This window comes from Oryctolagus cuniculus, chromosome 8 (assembly GCF_964237555.1).
Source record: "Oryctolagus cuniculus chromosome 8, mOryCun1.1, whole genome shotgun sequence".
Lineage (NCBI taxonomy): Eukaryota > Metazoa > Chordata > Mammalia > Lagomorpha > Leporidae > Oryctolagus > Oryctolagus cuniculus.
In genome coordinates this window covers 11593610-11613649 of record NC_091439.1, presented here as the reverse complement: position 1 = coordinate 11613649, position 20040 = coordinate 11593610, and the positions used below count along the sequence as shown (strand labels likewise).

Below are 20040 nucleotides of genomic sequence, written 5' to 3'. Positions count from 1 at the left end.
TCCCCTTTTCTTTCTCTGTAACTCTGCCTTTCAAATAACCAAATCTTTAAAAAGTTCGCAGGAAAATGGAAGTAAAAGGTAACTTTTGGGGTGGCTGTTTGACCTCGTGGTTGATTCACTGCCTGGGAGGCTCACCATGTCCGAGTGCCTGGGTTCGAGTCCCAGCTCCGCCCGGGATTCCAGCCTCCTGCTAATGCAGACCCTGGGAGGCAGCAGTGAGGGCTCAGGTAGTTGGATCTCAGCCACCCACAGGGGAGACCTGGGTGGAGTTCCCAGCTCCTGGCTTTGCCCAGCTCAGCCCTGGCTGTTGTAGGCATCTGGGTAGTGAACCGAACCAGTGCCTGAGAGCTTGTTCAATGTCTCTGTCTCTCAAATGAATAAAGTAAATCTAAAAAAATTTCTAATTATGATACATAATTTTTAAAAAATATTTATTTACTTATTTGAAAGTCAGAGTTATACAGAGAGAGGAGAGGCAGAGAGAGAGAGAGAGAGAGAGAGAGAGGACTTCCGTCCGATGGTTCACTCCCCAAATGGCTGCAACAGCCGGAGCTGCGCCGATCCGAAGCCAGGAGCCAGGAGCTTCCTCCAGGTCTCCCACGCGGGCGCAGGGGCCCGAGGACCTGGGCCATCCTCCACTGCTTTCCCAGGCCACAGCAGAGAGCCGGGTTGGAAGAGAAGCAGCCAGGACTAGCACTGGCGCGCATATGGGATGCCGGCACCTCAGGCCAGGGCGTCAACCCGCTGCGCCACAGCGCCGGCCCCAGTACATACTTTTTTTTAATGTTAAAATTATTTTTGTGCAAAAAAAATGTGAAATCCATGCATACTTTTTTCTCAGGAGCTTTTTCTATGAACTTTTAGATTCCTCATATAGACAGATTCAAGAATTTTTGCACAAAAATAAGCTTATCTTGTAATTCTGTTTTTCACAAGCTTTTTGAAGTATCCTCATAGCTAAAGCTACCTAAGTGGCACTAGCCTCTCTCCTTCAAATTTGTAGTTTTTTTTCTTCTAAAAAAGTAGTAGGTGTAATGTCCTTTTTTTGTGGCTTTTTAAAAAGCTTTATTTTATTTACTTGAAAGGCAGACTGAGAGAAAGGGAGAGACAGAGAGAAAGAGAGAGAGAGATCTTCCATCTGCTGGTTCACTCCCCAAAGGGCCTTAACAGCCAGGGCTGGGCCAGGCCAAAGCTAAGAGCCAGGAGCTCCATCCCACTCTCCCATGTGAGTGGCAGAGACCCAAGCCATCTTGCACTGCTTTCCCAGGTGTACTAGCAGGGAGCTGGATTGGAAGTGGAGCAGCCGGGACTTGAACCGGCGCTCCAACCTGGGATGCTGGTGCTGCAGGTGGCGGCTGGACCCACCATGCGATGCCGCCACCTCAGTGTGATCCCCTTTCCTGTCTTCCCTGAGGTCTACATTTTTATTCCATACTGAAAGTCACATTTTAGTAGAATTCTAAGATGACATGAGAAATCTCAGATTTTAATTGCAACTGATTTTTCTTTCTCTGCTCCCTTCTCCATTTGTCTCGTAGGTGAAGAAGTTGAAAGCATTTAGTGGGGATGTGTCCAAGCTGTCCCTGGCAGACTCCTTCCTGTACCACTTAATTCAGGTGCCAAAGTAAGGACAAAGCCGCCGATCATTATTGTTGGCAGAGGGAAGTTTTTTTTTTTTTTTAAAGAAATGACCTTCCATTGTACAGTGTGCTCTGTCTCTTTCAGCTATTCACTTCGGATTGAAGCCATGGTGCTAAAGAAGGAGTTTCTGCCTTCTTGTTCTTCTCTGTACACGGATGCAACGATTTTAAAAGCTGCTATGAAAGGTCAGCAAATGCACGCTCTTCCTACTATGTGTTGTTATTTGTTGTGATAGCAGTTTATTTGTGAAAAATTCAAATGAAATCAGAAATAGAAAGTCCCATTTCTGAGGTACCCTAAAAGGGAAATGAGGCATTACTGTGGATGACCTGGAGTTATATCTATTGGTGCTTTTATTCCCCATAGTGAGTATTAATTTTTATGTTCTTCCATGAAAGAAAGTTTCTTTGATCTCAGGCTTTGGGGTAAACCTGGCTGGTGGTAGCTCTCTGTGTTCCTCTCCTAGGTTAGCTTTCTGTTTGTGTCCATATAGTGTCCGTGTGTGTGTGTGAGTCTCTGTGTGTGCGTGTGTGTCTCTGTGTGTCTGTGTCTGTGTATGTGTTCATGTGTGTGTGTCTGTCTCTGTATGTGTGGTATGGCTGTATAGCATAGTGGTGTGATGTGATGTGTCTCTGTGGTCTCTGTGTGTCTGTGTGTGTGGTATGGGTGTGTAGTGTCTGTGTGCTATGTGATGTGTCTGTGTATGGGTGTGTGTGTGTGTGTGTGTGTGTCTGTGTCTATGTGTGTCTGTCTCTGTATGTGTGGTATGGGTGTATAGCATATGTGGTGTGATGTGATGCGTCTGTGGTCTCTGTGTCTCTGTGTGTGTGGTATGGTTGTGTAGTGTCTGTGTATGTGTGTGTGTCTGTATATGTGTGTGTCTGCGTGTGTGTGTATGTGTCTCTATATGTGTGGTATGGGTGTATAGCACATGTGGTGTGATGTGACGTGTCTGTGTATGTGTCTCTGTGGTCTCTGTGTCTGTGTGTGTGTCTCTGTCTCTATATGTGTACTATGGGTGGATAGTGTCTGTGTGCTATGTGATGTGTCTGTCTCTGTGTGTGTATGTGTGTGTGGTATGGGTGTATAGTATATGTGGTATGATGTGTCTGTGTATTTGTGTGTGTCTCTGTGTCTGTGTCTATGTTGTGTGGTACAAATATACAGTATCTCTGTGTGTGGTGTGATGTGTCTGTGTATGTTGTACAGGTGTGTGCTGCCTGTGTGGTGTGTGTTTCTGTGTGTGTGTGTGGTGCAGTTGTGTGCTGCCTGTGTACTGTGGTACAGTGTGTATTTCTCTGTATATGTGTGTGTGTGTGTGTGAGTGTGAGTGTATAGGTGGTACAGGTGTGTGCTGCCTGTGTGCTGTGGTACAGTGTGTGTTTCTTTGTGTGTGCATATGTCTGTGTTGTGTGTGTGTGTGTGTGTGCATGATCAGCTGCAGGCCAGCTGTTTCTCTCCTCCCTGCTGCAGCCTTCCTTGGTGGCTGGGGCCCTGCCGGCCTGGACAGACACTGAGGGTCCTGTCACTGTCTCACTCCATGGGGAGGGGGCGTTGGTGTCTGGCATCTGCCCACTTCTGGTGGGCTCCCGGCGCGTCAGCACACCTTCCCCGCCCCCACACTCAGAGCCAGCCTGGCTTCTCTCGGTCGTCTTCCGGTTCTGGGACTCCCCGTTATCGTCACAGAGCTGTGTGTTCCTAGGTGGTGTCTTGATGCGTGCTCTGCCCTGGGTTGAGATGAAGTTTCTCTCTCTGACCCGCCATCTTTTCTTCATTGAGAGACTAGGCTCAGAAAGTTTTCTGCTTGTGATGAGAGACCTTTTCACATTTTTCCCATAGCAAGAGCATATTGCAGCAACTCTGTAAGTGTAGCTCTTTCTGCTCAGAGAGAGGTGGGGGGATATGTTTTCTTATTCAGCAATGCAAATTTATGGGCCTGGTGGAAACATTTCTTATCTGGTTACCCTTCCCAAACTGGCCTGCTTAGATAACAAAACGCAGGCAGTGATCCAAGAGTAAGGTGGAGTTTTTTTTTCAATAATACTGACTTCATGGAGGATATCACTTGAAAATGCCACAGGACACATTTTATGTGTATATACCCTAATTTTAATGATTGTTTTCCTCTCAGCTTTTCAAATATATTTTTAAAATTCTAAAATTTGTTTCTTTGCGTAGATGTACAAAGGACTTGGTAATAAATAAAGAACTAGTTGACCAATATATTACAGTAAGGTCGTTTTTAAGTTCTTCAGCCAAGCCAAGTGAAATGTGTAGCTTTTCCTCTTAGCTCCTGGGCCCTGAGATCTGGGTGCTTTGCAAGTTATTTACCTTATTCACTCAGTCTGTTTCTTTTTTATCTCCTCGTAACTTACTGGCTAAGCAAAACTTGCTTGCTGTTAGTTTTCATATTCCATAAACACGTTCCCAAAGACTCATGGGCCTAGAGAAAAAAAATCAAAGTGTTGTAGCACAATATACTGCCTCTCAATAGCCTTTTATATTTTTCGCCACTTGAAAATTTTCATTATTGAATGATTTTTGTGGCAATAGACTGTTGTATATATATACATTTGATTCCCAAACACTATGACACAGATTGCCAGTGGCACATAATACGTTAGGTTACAAGCGTTCTTTGAAAAGTTCGCAGAATGAAACCATGTTTATTTTGGTACAAAAAAATTTTGAAGTCCATGTATATGCATTTTCCATGAACTTTTTGAGCACCCCTCCTATGCATGGACTTTACAAAACTTCTGTCCCCAGTTTAAGGTCAGCGCCCACTTCAGGAACCCTCGAGCTTGGCTCGGGTAGCTCTTGCGCCTTGGGCAGCGGAAGGCTTCTCTCAGGGCCTGTGTGTGTTCTTTTCGATAGAGCTGATGTCATGTGAGGAGCTGCACTCGATACTGCACCTGGTGCTCCAGGCCGGAAATATCATGAACGCAGTAAGTAAGATCTAAAGCAACTAAAATGTTGTGTCTTCAGCTTGGTCCATGGCTGCACATACCCATAAATATTTCTTCCCTTTGCTTTGTCTTCTGCAGGGAGGGTATGCTGGCAATGCGGTGGGATTTAAACTGTCATCTTTGCTCAAACTGGCAGACACAAAATCAAACAAGCCTGGCATGAGTCTCCTGCACTTCGTCGCTCAGGTGTGTGGGAAGCGGTGCGCGCAGAGACAGAATGTGTAGGAAGCCCCTCGGGCACGGGACAGTTTTTCCCAGGCGTGAGGTGGCATCAGACAGAGCCGGAAAAGGGCGTGGCAGAGCTCCGAGGAGGCCCTGTCTGCAGGAGCACCACCAGGGATACCTGTGTGGAGCTGTGCCTGGGGCTGCGGGGAGGTGGGGCGGGGGCGCCGCTGTCACCACACTCAGCTGTCAAAGGCAGGGGTGGGGGGCTGGGGTGGATCTTATGCTGGAGCCACCGGGAGCCCACAGAACTGTGTGCGCCACATGATGGCGTGGCCAGGTGTTTTGTTTTTGGAAAAATAAGGCTGGGGGTACGTCTCAGCTTGTGGTGGGGGCTCAAGGGCAGAGAGGAGAGGATGTGGAATTGATTTGTTTTCTGCAGAGAAAACTTGTCTGTGAACTGTGCTTTGCAGGCCTGGAGGCTGTGGCTTGCTTTTTTTCAAGGGGGTCTTTGCGAGCCCAGGACAGCTGGGTGCAGGGTGACAGAGCAGCCGAGCCGCTGTCTCTGCGGAGTCACCCCCTGGTTACACTGACTGCCTCTCCTCCGCTGGCTCCCCTCGTGTGACACTGGTGACACGCACCGAGCCCTCACCCAAGCAGGAAGCCACGCCGCCTGCTTGTGCTGGGCGGGAGCTTCAGAACGGGAAGGGTCTCAGCGTCCTGCGTCGCCTGGACTTCCTGGACAAGCGGCTCAGGCCTTCAGCCCCTCCAGTTTTTCACCGAGTGCAGGGGGTGGTGGTAGCTTCCCTCAGAATCAGGTGACTGAGACAGGGTTGGGAAGGGCTCAGAGCGAGTGTGGTGCGCAGCAAGCCCGCCTCAACCACACGCACCTGCATCGCTGTGTCCGCGGAAGGCAGCGGGCCGTGTCCAGCTCCCCGCCTGATTGGAAAGTCAGCTTCCAGGGCATAACAGCAGGGCTGTTACCGACCCATGCGTCCAGTCACTCTGTGTGACCTGGTCCCTGCCTGTGCTGGGACATCTCCCCAGTCCGTCGTGGCTCCCCTCCCCCCACTCCCTCTCACCCTCTGAACAGGTGAAGAATCCAGACACCCCCACGCTTGTGCACCTTCTGGTTACACTCAGCTTGCAGACTGGTTTAGCAGCCGAAGGCATCTCGGCCATTCAGAGGCAGGCTCCCGGGTGTGGGCGGCATTCAACAGGAGGATCGGGTTCCCCCAGCAACAGCGGGCTCTGCGGAGCTGGCACCTCCCTCCACCAGGGTCACCCGCACACAGGTTGGGCTTCCCGTCCCCATCAATTGCCCAGCAAGCTAACTGGATCTTGAGGGTCAGGAATTTCTGCTGAATCTTACTGTCAGGGTTCGTGTCCCAGCAGTCGCTTCGAATGCAACAAGCTGAGAAACAGGAGCAGCAATTTGAATGTTCCTAAGTCCCCAGAAAATGATTGGCTCCCAGTTGTAGCCATCCCGTGAGAAAAAATTCTGGTTTTGTTCCAGGAAGCCCAAAAGAAAGATGCGGTTCTTCTCCAGTTTTCAGCAAAACTGCAGCACGTTCAGGAGGCTGCTAGGTAAGCTGGGGCGCTGGAAGGCAAGTCCTGAGGCTCAGCGTGTTCCAACTCTGCCTTCCTAGGAAAACGCAGGCCTTCTTGCAGATTTGGAGTCAGGTTCGAACTCTGAAAAGTTTTGTCTTGTTGAGCTTCTCAGGCCCTCTACTTACTCATGGACTCAGCAGAGGCGTGGATGTGTGTGCACCTTTGGAATTTGGGTTTTTTTAATAATCAATCTTGACTTTCAAACATTTCAGCGTCCTCCAATGAATATCATTAGTATTAACAAAATATATGGATTAAGAACTTCAAATCCCTCCACACCCAAGAGCTAGAGCTCAGTACTCTGGCCTGTCAGACTTGCAGGCCATCCGTCACTGCTTCCTCGTAGAAGCTAACATGGTACATTTATTTTCCATTGCACTAAAAGGGATTGGAACCGTACCAAGTGCTGGGAAAGGATTTATTTTGAATTAGTCACTCTGCTTCACAGAGAAAGTATCCACCAAACATAAAGCTCTGATTATTACATCACTCCAATTTGCTTCTGATCCTAATACAGATATGTGTTTTAATGTAGTTATAATCTCTGTGTGCCTACTATTCTGAGTTCTGGGTTTGATGGCATATAATATGTATCTCCATGCACCCTGAGGCAAATGTCCAGTAACCAACCAGCTGCTTCCTAGCCCCTGCCGACTTCCATGGTCGGTTTTCAGTCAGCTGCCGAGGTGGCATTACTGAATGCAGAGCTGGGAGAGACCCCCCCCCCCCCATCGGCCCCGAGGAGTTGGCTCAGCACACTTGTGGGGGTTGACTCAGTTCATGCCACACACTTATAATTTGAGAGGCTCTGTCCAGCTATGACAGCTATGAGCCGTGTGATGTAAACAAACGAACCCTAGCTCGCAGCCCTGTCATTGATGGGTATCTCGATGCGATCGACTGCGAAATCTGCCCACAGATTATACATCTTTCCCAGAGTGGGACTGTCAGCTCAGAGGTGTCACCCATTCATAATTCATGTTTACAGATGGCCAAAGTGCCCGCCCGAAAGAGTGGGTGGCTTACGGGCCAGGAACTGTTTTTGTTTTGAATGAACAAAGTTTACATGGGAACAGTTTTCCTCTTAACTAGTATGGAAATATAACTAGTAGAGATAGAGAGAAACTGCCATTCTGATTTTTTTTGAACTGGCATTTCTGGTCAGGGCTGGCTGAGAAGTTTGGCTAGATACTATCTGAGAAGCGCTCTGTTTGGTCAGGTTGGTTGGTTGGTTGGACATGGGAGGTACAGTAAGCTTCTAAAGTACAGACAGATCACAGATGGGGGCAGGGGACCTTCGAAGGTGGACTGCTTTACTATCCAAAGAAAGACTTTTGGAATCCACAGTGGAAGTGTTAGTGCATCTTAATTTATGAATCTCACCTGGATTTTAGATGTTTATCTCCCCACTTTCCAAGGTGATGAAACCTTCATTCCTGTTCTTTCCAGTCTGGACTGGATGTCTGTAACAGAAGCATTGCCATGAATCCAAGTATTTATTTGCTCAAGAGGGAGCTGTGTTTCAGTTCTCCATCAAATATGTGGAGCCTGCCCTGGCTGGCTGTGGGGAGAGGAGGCCAGCCCGGTAACCCCGAGTACTGGAGCCTGGCCGCTGCCCCCCACCCAGGAAGCTCGAGCTGGGAGAATCTAACCTGGCGCTCAGCTGCCGGCCCTCGGCTCTTGGTGTGTAGTGCTTTCTGCGTGCAGCCGTCCAGAAACTAGTTATGAAAGCCCTCAGGTCCCAGGACTCTGACCATCTCCCCGGCAGAAACGAAGTTACTGCCTGTCCTCTAGGAATCCGCACCAGTCTGCAGGAAGGGATCACCTCTTAACACAACAAAAGGGAACGCGGGAGCCCTCGGTACAGGGATGGGGAGGGGGCGTCCCGCAGGCGCCATCCCTTCTGTTCCCAGAGCTGGCCAAACGGTCATTCCCGTGTGACGTGCCACGCGGCTCCCTCGTGCCCACTGCCCGCTCGCCCCTGTCTCCTTTCAGATTATCCCTGGACAGCACCGAGGCAGAGCTGCGCTCCCTGTTCGTCAGGACGCGGTCGCTCCAGGAAAACATGCAGCGGGACGCGGAGCTGGGCCAGCAGATGGAAGACTTCCTTCAGGTCTGTAGGCGACTCCAGCCGTCGGCAGGGGCTTCCGTGGCTGCTGCAGGCTCCTCCACTGCCGGGTCAGGAAGCAGAGCCGCGTAGTCCCCCGTCCGTATTTGACAGAGGCCGTGGCTGAGTCTGGGGACCGGGCCTCTGGTCTTCCTTGGGAGGCTGCACCATGGCGCTGTGCTCAGTGGCTGGCCGCCGGTGGCTTACCGGGCTTGCTTACCCTGGACTCGCCCTGGCAACTTGGGTTTTGTCTCTGCACACCCAAACAAAGCCCCACAGACATCAAGACAGCCTTAGAGCTCGGGGTGTCCTCGCCACTTGCATGTGCCTAGCGTGCTTTCCCAGGGCAGCTGCAGAGGCCACGCCCATCAGGCCCCCGGGGCCTGTCGGGAGCTGCCTGGAAGGGCTTCGCCCAAGCACGGCGGAGCGGACCTGTGTGCGGCGTGACTCACTCATCACTTAGGCTGACACACTTGTCTCTCCCTTACTGAAGAAGGAAGTGACACCGGCCGTGCTTTCAGCCCTCAGTGAGACAGGAGCCACCCCAGGTGCCGGGGGTGCTCGGCGTGCGAGGGGGCACTGGGTGCTAGAGAGGAACAGCAGGTCCCCAAGGCTTGTGCCAGCAGAGGCCTTTGCTCACGTGTGCCACCAGAACAGCAGTGGGCCTTGCTTGGTGCCCAAGTCCCCACCACCGGTACACAGGGTTGCAGAAATACCACCTGACCTGTCCTAATTCTACTTCTGGACGTTGCCTTCCCCCGAGTAACGATTAGGCCCCCCAGACTAAATGCCGACACAGCCAGGCTCAGGGTACAGCTGCCTGTGGAGCAGGTGAGATGAGCTAGGGTCAGGCCCTGGGCACAGCGCTGAACTCCGACCAGACCTCGCAGCATGGCTCTGGGCGGGAGGCGGCAGGAGGCCTGTTCGGCAGACCCTTCCGGTGAGAACTGCCGAGTTACCTGTGTGGGCCTGGGGCCCCTCTCAGGCAAGCCGGAGACGTGGCATGGAATGGAGTGTGTCACAGAGCGCGCGAGCTTGGTTAGGTTTTCTGAGGTCCTAAGGTGGCTTCGCTGCGTTTCCGTTTTTCCCTCTGCCCATCTGTCCGTCTGTCCCCACGGGCCCTGGGAGGTGGGGCACGGTTCCCGTGGAGATTCTTGTCAAGGGGCCTCTTTGCACAGCTCAGGGGCCCTTGGCTGCCATCCATGCCCCCTCCCGCCCCCGTAGAGGAGTGACAGGCGGAGATTTATTCTTTGGATAATTCCTCCTGCCCGCCAAGAGACACGCAGCGGGCTCGCGGGCTGCCTGGGGGCCCTGACTCCCAGGGTCGCTTTCTCTGCTATTTGCTTTCCTAAATACTTTTGGTTTCCTGCTACCTCTCACGTGTGTTTGGTATGAGGGAAGGGCCTTCAAGGGGGAAAGGGGCCGGGGACGCGACTCCCAGGGGCTGGGCCCTCTGTCTCAGAGACGCTCTTCCGAAACCCGAGCCATGTGGTCTCATGGCATAGCATACCTCGCACACGCCATCTTCAAACAGACCACTTGCCCATGGGACCGGAAGGCCGGACGGGACTTGAGTGTGGACCCCAGCCCTCGGTCTCCTGTGGGGCTGTGGCTGCCCCGGAGTCCCTGTCCCTCCCGTGCCGTGGTGTGTGGGACCCTCGGAGGTGGAAGACTCCATCTGGAAAGGCGTGTGGACTCACTGCAGGACAGGAGAGAGAACTTCCTTCATTCCCACACCTTGTTGAGGCAGTACCAGCTTCTGTAGGAGCTCACGGATGTATTCGACCTAGAAGAAGTAGGGCAAAATAGAGAAGAGAGTGGGCTTGTAGGGAAAGTAACTTCTTAAAAAAAAAAAAAAGACATTTTATTTGAAAGTCAGAGCTAGAGAGAGAGGGAGAAAGGGTCTTCTACCCGCTGGTTCACTCCCCAAATGGCTGCAATGGACAGAGCTGAGCTGATCTGAAGCCAGGAGCCAAGAGCTTCTTCCGGGTTTCCCATGTGGGTACAGGGGCCCAAGGACTTGGGCCATCTGCTGCTGCTTTCCCAGGCCATAGCCGAGAGCTGGATTGGAAGTGGAGCAGCCAGGACTTGAACCAGTGCCCATATGGGATGTCAGCACCGCAGGCAGCGGTTTTACCGGCTATACCACAGTGCTGGCCGCAGGGCAGTAACTTCTAACCACAAGGAGCCATCAGAGTCTCCTGTTGGGGGGAGGGGGGCTAATAAAACATGAAAGCAGAGCTCCCACAAACCCATTAAGTTGCATGATAGGGGGTGTCAGCAGGGGCTGCTGCCTGGGGCGTCTGGCTGCCTTGGCCAAGAATCCCGGCTTCAGTCCTGTGGCCCAAGTCAGGGGTTAAGTGTGAACTTTCTGTCAACAGGGCTAAGCTGACAAGTCATCAATCCAGCAAGTGACTTCAGGCACCCTATAGTAGACTCTAGGCCAGTGTAAGACAGCTTTCTAAGAAGGAAGGAGAGGTGCAGGGGGAGATTTCTTCATCAGATCGACTGTAGGCCCGTGAGTTTCCTCAGCGACATAAAGGTGACATCTGTGTCCATGGCAGGTTCTCAAAGGCATCTGCCCGCTTGCCCGAGGTTGTGCTTGGGTTGCATTATTTGCCCTTGGCATTGCCCTTGGGTGCATCGGCCTCACAGGAAGCCTGCGGGTCCCGGGACCTGAGCCAGAACATAGGAGCGGGCACGTCCTGGGCCCTGAGGGGACGCCCAGCGCCCGGCCTGCTGCTGACCTCCGCCTGCGCCCGCTTGTGTTCCGCAGTTTGCCGTGGAAAAGCTGACAGAACTGGAGCACTGGAAACAAGAGCTGCAGGACGAGGCCCACACCCTCATAGACTTCTTTTGCGAAGACAAAGAAACCATGAAACTGGACGAATGCTTGCAGATATTCAGAGACTTCTGCGTCAAGTTCAACAAAGCAGTTCAGGTACGGCTGGGGGCACCTCCGTGTTGCCCGAGTTGTTTGGGTTTTTCTCCACCCCGCTGCTGGCCCCATCCTCTGCCCACAGCACAGTTCAGCATCTCCAGGGTTTCAGGGACTTGTGGCCCAGGCGGCGTGACCAGGCTCTTGGCTCCGGGAGTCATCGGGAGACTGGCGCATGGCCGCCTCCCATCCTGTGTTTCTCTGACCCAGGCTTGCATCCAGCATCTGGTTCTTTATGACAGCAGTAGTTCTCGTCCCCTCCTTGGAGGAGACTGTCCCCTTCCAGGGAGACTCATGTTGCCATGGGAACCATGGTGTCCTTGGCCAGAGCAGCTGTGGGATTCACATCCACGTAGGATAGGGTTGTCCTCCTTTGGCCGCCCAGCCCATGACCTCCGAGTTCGGGGCAGGAGCCAGAAAACTCTGTGGGATGTTTGCAGCTGAAACTTTATCTGTCAGTGAAGAACCAAACAGCAGCCCCAGGCCTTCGTCCCGGGTGGGGATGCGCTCCCAAATGCGTGTGAGTCACGTGTTCCCCCATGTTGAAACTGCAGATCTGTCCACAGCCGTGTTTCTCAGAGGGACCGGTCACGCTCCCCTCAAGCCCCAAATCACTTTGCATTCTTGGCCACTCCTTTCTCTGTCCTGTGAAAGCGGGGGGCCCAGGCTGTAGCCACGTTCACGCTCCCTGGGCCAAGCCATGAGCTCAGCTGTGGGGGGCTGTGGTGGGTGCTGGAGGCCAAACGGGCTCCCCGTGAGGGCTCCACGCCCATGAGCCACACCTGTGTGATGCTCTGAGCGGCCCAGCCTGGCCCCCCTCCCCCACTCCCCACCGCCTTGAGGGGAGACAGCCTGGGAGACTTGGGGACCTTGCGGGAGGCTGAGGCCAAAGCTACAGGAGGAGCCAAGAGTCCCCGGCTGGAGCCTCACAGAAACTTGGAAAGTCCAACCACTGGAGGAAATCGATATTTAAGTCAAAGCTGCTAACGGGAGTAGATTGGGGCTGGGAAGGCCACGTCATTAAGGGACACTAACAACAGCCACGCCCCCACACCCACGGGCCACAAACCCATGGATTCAACCGACAGTGCGCTGAAAATATTTCTGGGGGAATTACATCTGTGCTCAACATGTACTGCTTTTTTTTTTTTTTAATTGTTTATTCCCTGAATGATAATGGAGGAACGGCTGTTCACGTAGTACTTACATTGCATTGGGCAGTGTAAGTAAGCCAGAGGTGATCTACAGTATACGTGAGGATAGAGGGCGGCTTTTATGCAAAAAGTGCCCCATCTTATAAAAGGGCCTCGTCGACCTACTGTGGCATCCCAGGGGGCGTCCTGGGACCAGTTCCGCGTGGACAGCGAAGGGCATCTGTCTGCTGAAACCTGTGGCCAGGCGAAGCGTGCTGTGGTTTCGTCACGGAGGGCTCTGTGTGCTTTGGAGCAGGGTGGAAGGGTTGAGGTTTGTAAAGCAAAACTGTTGCTCCTTCTCGTCTCTGCGCACAGGCCCGGCACGCTGGGCAGAGCTCTCACAGCAGAGAACAGAGCTGAAAGGCGTCCCTTGCTCTGCCTGCTACAACAGGTGCAGCTGTGGGTCCTCCAGGTAGAATGGGCTGCACTTGAATGTGTGCCCAGATAACATCCATGCAGCACACAGAGGCCCAATTGTAGGCTCACTCATACAGCACCTGGGGCATTTTTCTCTCGCCGTTGCCTAAACAGCACGGTCCTGGAATCCTCTCAGCTTTTCCCTGCTTGGAAACCAAGTCTGGGGGGCCGGTGTTGTGGAGTCCTGCGATAAGCGGCCACTTAGCTTGCTGGCATCCCACATCAGAGTGGCAGTTTGGGTCCCAGCTGTTCTGCTTCTGGTCCAGCTCTCCACTAATACACCTGGGAAGGTAGTGGAAGACAGCCCAGGTCCTTGGGCCCCTGCCACTCGTGTGGGAGACCTGGATGGAGCTCCCGGCTCCTGGCTTCTGCCTGGCCCAGCCCTGGCTGTTGGGAGCATTTGGAGTCGCCGGCATGGGTGACATCTCGCCTGCACTGAGGAAGTGGGGCCCAGGGATCAGATGCATGCTGATTGGTGTGGCCGGATGGTTGGGGCCAGGCCTTGGGAGAGCCCCCCCCCCCAACACCTGCACACAGGCACACGTGCGGGCACACAGTCTCCTCCTGAACACTGGCTGTGACCGGGCTCTGCATGCAGGGTCTCAGGGAGAGAACACTGGAGCTGCACAGGTGGGTCCCCTGTCTCATGCTTCTCTGTACCCCTCATGCAGGACAATCACGACAGGGAGGTCCAGGAGCTGCGGAAGCAGCAGCGGCTGAAAGATTTGGAACAGAAGCGACGGTCGTGGACGGCTGGAGACCTTGGGGGCTTCGGCCGGAGCAGCAGTGAGAATGACGTGGAGCTGCTGACTCAGAAGGGCTCGGAGGACCTGCCCCCCTTCCTGCACCCCAGACCCAGCAGCCCCTCCTACCGGCCCCCCAGCAGCCGCCGGTCCCGCCACTCCCTGGGCCTGTCTGCCGATCGGGAGCTGCTGACCTTCCTGGAGAGCTCCTCGGGCAGCTCCGAGGAATCCAACAAGTTCAACAGCTTGCCCCGGAGCAGCCCCCGGCAGGCCCGGCCCACGCCGGCCTGGACGGAGCCAGGAGCGCCCAGGCGCCACGACTCCAACATTGCACCCAGAGCCGAGGCCTCAGAGAGCCAGGAGAGAGCTCCCAACCCCTGCTCCGACGGGCAGAGCCAGCCTCCGGCTCCCCCGGGGCACCAGGAGCCTGCCTCGGCCTTCCCGCGGGCTCGGCGCAGCGGGGCCAGCGTCCTCAGGAAAAGGAACAGTGAACCTGTGTGCCTGGGCCCGGCCTGGTCCCCTCCACTCTCGCCCCTGGCCCTGGGCATCAAGGAGCACGAGCTGGTGACCGGGCTGGCCCAGTTCAGCCTCCAGGGCCACAAGGGCCTGGAGGAGCCGTCCAGGCTGACCCCGAGTGACTCCAGCCCTGAGGGACAGGAGTCCCCAGGGGACAGGAGCCCTCCGCAGCCCCTCAGCTCCGAGGGCAGAAGGTCCCCCAGGGCGCCCAGCCCGGCCGTGGAAAATGGCGGCGCTGCGCCTGAGGAGCCCAGCGGTGCAGCCCTGGTGTCTGCGGGGAGCAGCGACCCCGAGAATAAAGACCCCGCGCCTATATTGTACATCTCGGATGCCACCGACTGCTCCCTGACCCTCGACTGCTCGGAGGGAACCGACTCCCGGCCGAGCATGATGCAGCCGGAGGAGGCAGGGGACGAGGGCGCCTCCGAGTCCTCGGGGGCTGGGACGACGCCTGGCAGCCAGATCTCCTCCTCGAACCCCGCATCCAGCCCCGCGGGGGAGGCACCTGCCGTGGCCGTGAAGAGTGAGCCCAGCGCCAACGGGGGCCTTCCCAGGGTCAGATCTGCCAAAGGGAAGGAAGTGGCCACGCCGAAGAGAAACCCGCCGAGAGAGGCGGCTCCCAGCACCTGCAGGCCGGCGAGCGTGCGGCGGGGCCAGGGCGCCGCGCCCAAGCCCGTGCGCACCTTGAACGCTTCGGAGAGCGAGAGCATGCGCAAGGTCGTGCCCATCTCCAAGGCGAGCCGGGGCCCTGCGGGCTGGAAGCGGCCCGAGCCGCCGCCGTCGCGGGCGTCCCCGCGGGACTCGCCCGGCAGCGTGGACGCGCGGCTGTCTCGCCGCGGCTCGGCGCTCGGCACCTCGGACACGTCGCCGCGCAGGCCCTCCACGGGCGCTGAGGCGGTGGTGGCCGTGGAGGAGCCGAGGCCGCCGCGGAGCAGCACCCGGCCGTGGAGGGAGGCCCCGGTGCCCTCCAGGGGCTCCCTGAAGAAGCCCACCGCCAAACCCCTCAGGAACCTCCCCAGGCAGAAGCCCGAGGAAAATAAGGTGTGCCGCTCGAGCTCCACCTCGGAGGGCGCCGACGACGAGCCCAGGAGCCCGCCGGCCCCCAGCGCCCCCCGCGCCCCAGCCCCCGTGCCCAGCTTTGCCCGCAACACCGTGGCCTCCTCCTCTCGGTGCATGAGAACCGATCCCCCGGCCGCGTCCAGAGCCCCCGGCCTCACTCGGGCGGTCTCGCAGCGGCAGCTCAGGGTGAAGGGGACCCCCGAGGAGGAGGCCTCCAAGGACAGCGGCACCCTGAGGCGGGCCGGCAGCGCCCGGAGCCCCCGGAAGGGTGCAGACTGTGCCGAGGCCCCCGGCGCCAGCAGGGAGACCCTTCCCAAGGGCAGAGCGCTGGGGGAAAGGGCCTCCTTCAGGCTGAGAGACGCCAGTCGGACCACACTGGGGAAAATCCTCGACCCGCTGTGGAAGTGAGGAGTGCGGAGGGGTGAGGACCGGAAGAGGCCGACACAATGTGCGTTTATTCTGTGCAGGCGGCACCTGCGGGATGGCGCCATGGTGGCGCCCGGGTGACTGCGGGGAGGCCAGTGCGTAGCCCTGCCCCCCCAGACAAAGGTCCCATGGAAGACGGACGGCTGCGTAAGATGACATTCTTACACGTAATTCTTTTACTGGCCAGTTTTTATATATCAAAGACTTATTTTTTAATATTATGCAAATAAAGGGTTTTAGTTGACTTTTGCAAAGTGAAATGCCTCCCAGGGAACCCAACGCCTGAATAATGGAGACGCTTGTACCTGCCTGTGTCCTCTGGCCTCAGGGTCCCACCTGCCCGCACACCGTCCGTCGCTGGACCCCCAGACCTTCCTGGAGCCCCTGGGTGTCCTGGGAAAGTCCGGCCCGCGCCGTCCTCTATGAGTGACTCAGGGAGGGCTTGCGTGTGAACAGGTGGGAGTAGCAGACTCAGGGGGGCGCTGATCAGATGCTCCTGTGTCTTCAGTGCAGGCGTGGAGGTGGGGGGTGTCCAGTTCCCCTGCAGGTGCCGGCGCCCTGGGGTAGGATGCTGGGTTTTCCAACATTTGGAAGTGCCATGTTTTCGTGGAAAGGGGTCCAGGGCTGTTTGGCTGAGCACCACGTTCCTGTCCTATTCTGTGTCTCCCTATGTGTGTATCTGTCAGAAAACAGAGTGATGGCAGCTATGACAGGTGTTCTCTCTGATCACAGGGAGGAACCAACCCTGCTCCCTCCCAGCCTTTCTGCCCCCTTTGCCTGCACGCAGTCCATCCCAGTCCGTCCTTTTTTGGTGAGGCAGGAAGCCCTGACTGGCTCTTGCTCTGCCTTATTCTCTTGCACGCCTCTCTCTCTCTCTCTCTGTCTCTCTCCTTTTCTCTGTGTCTCTGTCTCTGTCTCTTTCTAGGGTACTTTGAAATGTTAACTTATCTTCTTTGGTGCAGCAGTTTTTAAGTCTTGGGAAAAACCAGTCAAGTTGTTAAAAGCAGCCTCCCAGAATGAAATCGCTTTCAGAAGACTTTATATCTTAAGGAAACGTCTGGAAGAAAGCATTAAGCTATTTCTACCCAACGCCCTTTCCACTGCTCCTCTCTGAGACTGAGAAGTGGGGGGACTAATTTAAGCTTTGGGTTTTTAAAAGTTGTCTCACACCTTCCCACCTGGGATCACTTGTTTTAGATCTGGCCCTGGAAGGCAGATGGGGGTAGGCCCCTGGGAGGCAGGTGTGGGGAGTCCAAGAATGGTTCCTTTTTATCGGGATCGATTGGAAGCTCTGAGCTTCCGCCAGTCAGCTGGGGTGGAGAGACAGGTGTAAGGTGAGCACTTGACCTCAGACCTTTTGCAAAAGTGGGTCCCGAGGGAGTATTTCCAGGGCTCACGAAGATGCTTGTGGGAATCCAGAGCTGCTTTCGCCATCTGCAGAAGCCTGAGGAGCCACATACTTAGCCAGGTGGGCAAGCGCTTGCCAGTCAAGGTCCTTGGGTAGATGGGAAGTGGCTGGAAACTGTTGTGAGTTTGTGGGCTTGCGGATAGTGATGGGGTCGGGATGCCTTGGAAGGCCCCTGGGAACTGAGGTCCCAATGCCTACTCTCTTCCGGCCGCTGGGAGGACTGGTTACCTTCCCAAGCCTCTGCTTTCCAGCCCAAGGACGTAGGGGCAGGGCCTCGATGACCATCTCGAAGGATGTGAGACCTGCTCTGCCCCGGGCCCAGCTTCATGAAACCCATCCCTAGCACCCCTAAAACCCCCCCACCCAAGACGAGTTGCTGCTGTCAGATCTGGGAAGCAGGGTGTCGCGCGCCCTGCGGGCAGCCTCTGTGCGCATCTGTGTGAGCAGGTGATCATTCTATTACCTTTTATCGGTAGTAAGCTTGGAAAGATAATTTAAGTCTACAATGGAGAAATGTACATACGTTTCTATATAAATGTGTTTAAGATGAACTGAATGTATTTAAAGGTCCATTTATATGCTCTTTTACGTAACAAGTAGTTTAATAAAAGTTCCTGTTTATGGGAGCTGTGTCCTATCTCAGGTGCTTCTGTTGATGGGTCTGGGTGAGCCTGCTGGGAGAGTGAGTGCCTGAGGCCCCATGGGGAGAGGAGGCACACACAGGGGCGAGGGAGCTGAAGTGGAGCTGTGAGCAAGGTGTCCTCCCCATGGGGCACAACCTGCACCTACGGAGGACTCAGGCCTGGGTCTTGTGCCAGGTCGGCGGGGAGGCAGGTGCACGGGACGACTGGTGCAGGAACGCTCATGTCACTCCATGCAGGGCCGGGCTTGGCGTCATCTCCGTGGGGCCACGAGTCTAGATCAGCTTCTGTGTGCCCCGTGTGTTGGCTCAGGCAGGACACCACTGGGAAGTCACGGCCCTCTGTGGCTGGCTGAGGCGTGAGCAGAGCGGGGGGAGGGAGACGCTGCTTTATTGGAAGGGCGATGAAGATTGTGTGTATGATGCGCCTCGTCTCTTGGGCTTTCCATCAGTGCTGGTCCTAGACACTCTCTGCTTTATCTGCAGGTGGGTGTGAGCTTGAGGCCTGTCCGCGGGTCAGACCTCAGCAGATGGGAGAGTACACGGTGTTGTTGTGGCTGCTGCTGGGCCTCGGCAGGTTGGCAGCCTGGTTTGGGCTGTGTTCAAAGCACCTTGGGACACCAGCCGCCTCCCTGCTATAGGGGGACTATAGGCAAACCAAAACACAAAGTGTTTTTTTTCTTCTTAGGGGGCTTGAGTAATTTTACCCCCTTACTCTCTGGCATTCACCAGGCACCTGTGTTTCTGTCCTTCTCAACATGTTTGTTGAATTAAAGAGGTCACAGAGTCCTAAGTGTTCACTCAAGAGCCTGTGTAGCTGCATGAAAGGCCTTGGGAAAATGAATAATTCACCTTTTAAAAAAGATTTATTTATTGATTTGAAAGGCAGAGTTACAGAGAGGAAGAAGCAGGGAGAGAGAGAGAGAGAAGCGGGGGGTAGAGAGAAAGAGGTCTTCCATCCACTGGTTCACTCCCCAAATGGCCGCAACTGCTGGAGCTATACCGATCTGAAGCCAGGAGCCAGGAACCTTTTCCAGGTCTCTCACAAGGGTGCAGGAGCCCAAGCACTTGGACCATCCTCCACTGCTTTCCCAGGCCATAGCAGAGAGCTGGATCAGAAGTGGAACAGCTGGGACTTGAACCAGCACCCATATGGGATGCCAGCACCACAGGTGGCGGCTTTACCCGCTACACCACAGCACCAGCCCCAATTAAGCTTTATACTTAATTCTTCATTAATTTTTTTCATGTGCCAACCCTGCCCCCCAGATAGAAGAGGGGTGTATATTTGGCATGATTAAGACCCCACGTGGAACACCCACATCCCATACTGGAGCACTTGGCTTCAAGTCCAGGTTCCACTCCCGATTCCAGCTTCTTGCTAATATACACCCTGGGAGGCAGCAGGTGACAGCCCGAGTGGGTGAGTGCCTGCACCCATGTGAGAGACCTGGGTTGCGTCCCTGGCTCCCGACTCTGGTCTGATGCAGCCTCAGCCGATCCAGGCACCTGGGGGAGTGAACCCGTAGGTGGGCACTGTCTCCCTCTGTCTTTCTCTCTGTCCTTCCAGCTCTCAAATAAATGAATAAAGTGTTTCTGGGAAAATGGAAGAGGTTCTGGGGAAAATGGGTCCCCAAACGAAGTATCAAAGAGAGAAACGAAATTTGAAGGAGCAACGTTGCAACTGGACATTTGGTCACTCTGTAAGGGCTTACGATGCTTTGGGCCAGGAGCACGATCACAGTGGGCCAGCATGGGTCTGCCCAGCAGCTGTGGGCAACAACACGTAGCTCAGACTAAATCCGCGACAGGGCTGAACACAGAACCTGGAGCCCCCTTCCTGGGGGACTTTGTCGTCTGCAGACACCGTCCAGTTAAAGCGCCCGTGGCTCACCAGGCCACCCGAGGGAAGATAAGAGCACCACTCCTGCGGTTGAAGAAAATGGCTTTTCTGTCCTCTGGACCAGAGCTGTGCAGTGGGGTTTTGGCTTCTTGGTGGGTGGCTCGAACAACTGGACTCCCCTTGCCATGGGGGTCACGGCCCCAAGCAGCGGACACGTCCCAGCCACCAGCCCGTGGAGTTAAGGCAGCTGAACAGGCGGCCCTGCCTGCTTGGTGGCCCGTGGATGGCCGCACTCATGGCTCCTGGCCTTCTGAGGAACATTTCAGGGCTGAGTCCCAGAGGCTGTCCCTGACCCGAAAGCAGGTGG

At 55.0% G+C, this 20040-nt stretch overlaps 1 protein-coding gene across 2 annotated transcripts in view; it reads left to right on the top strand.

Annotated features, from left to right (window-relative positions):
- Window positions 1–17816, top strand: part of FHDC1 (FH2 domain containing 1) — a 41719-nt gene extending 23903 nt beyond the window's left edge. For both annotated transcript variants that reach the window (XM_008267310.4, XM_008267312.4), the window contains 8 exons: window positions 1539–1624; window positions 1726–1826; window positions 4519–4589; window positions 4689–4796; window positions 6289–6359; window positions 8379–8496; window positions 11267–11431; window positions 13710–17816. In XM_008267310.4, the coding sequence (XP_008265532.2) occupies window positions 1539–1624; window positions 1726–1826; window positions 4519–4589; window positions 4689–4796; window positions 6289–6359; window positions 8379–8496; window positions 11267–11431; window positions 13710–15764 (2775 nt within the window). In that variant the 3' untranslated portion in view covers window positions 15765–17816. The remainder of the gene's footprint in view (window positions 1–1538; window positions 1625–1725; window positions 1827–4518; window positions 4590–4688; window positions 4797–6288; window positions 6360–8378; window positions 8497–11266; window positions 11432–13709) is intronic.
- The last annotated feature ends 2224 nt before the right edge of the window (window positions 17817–20040 follow it).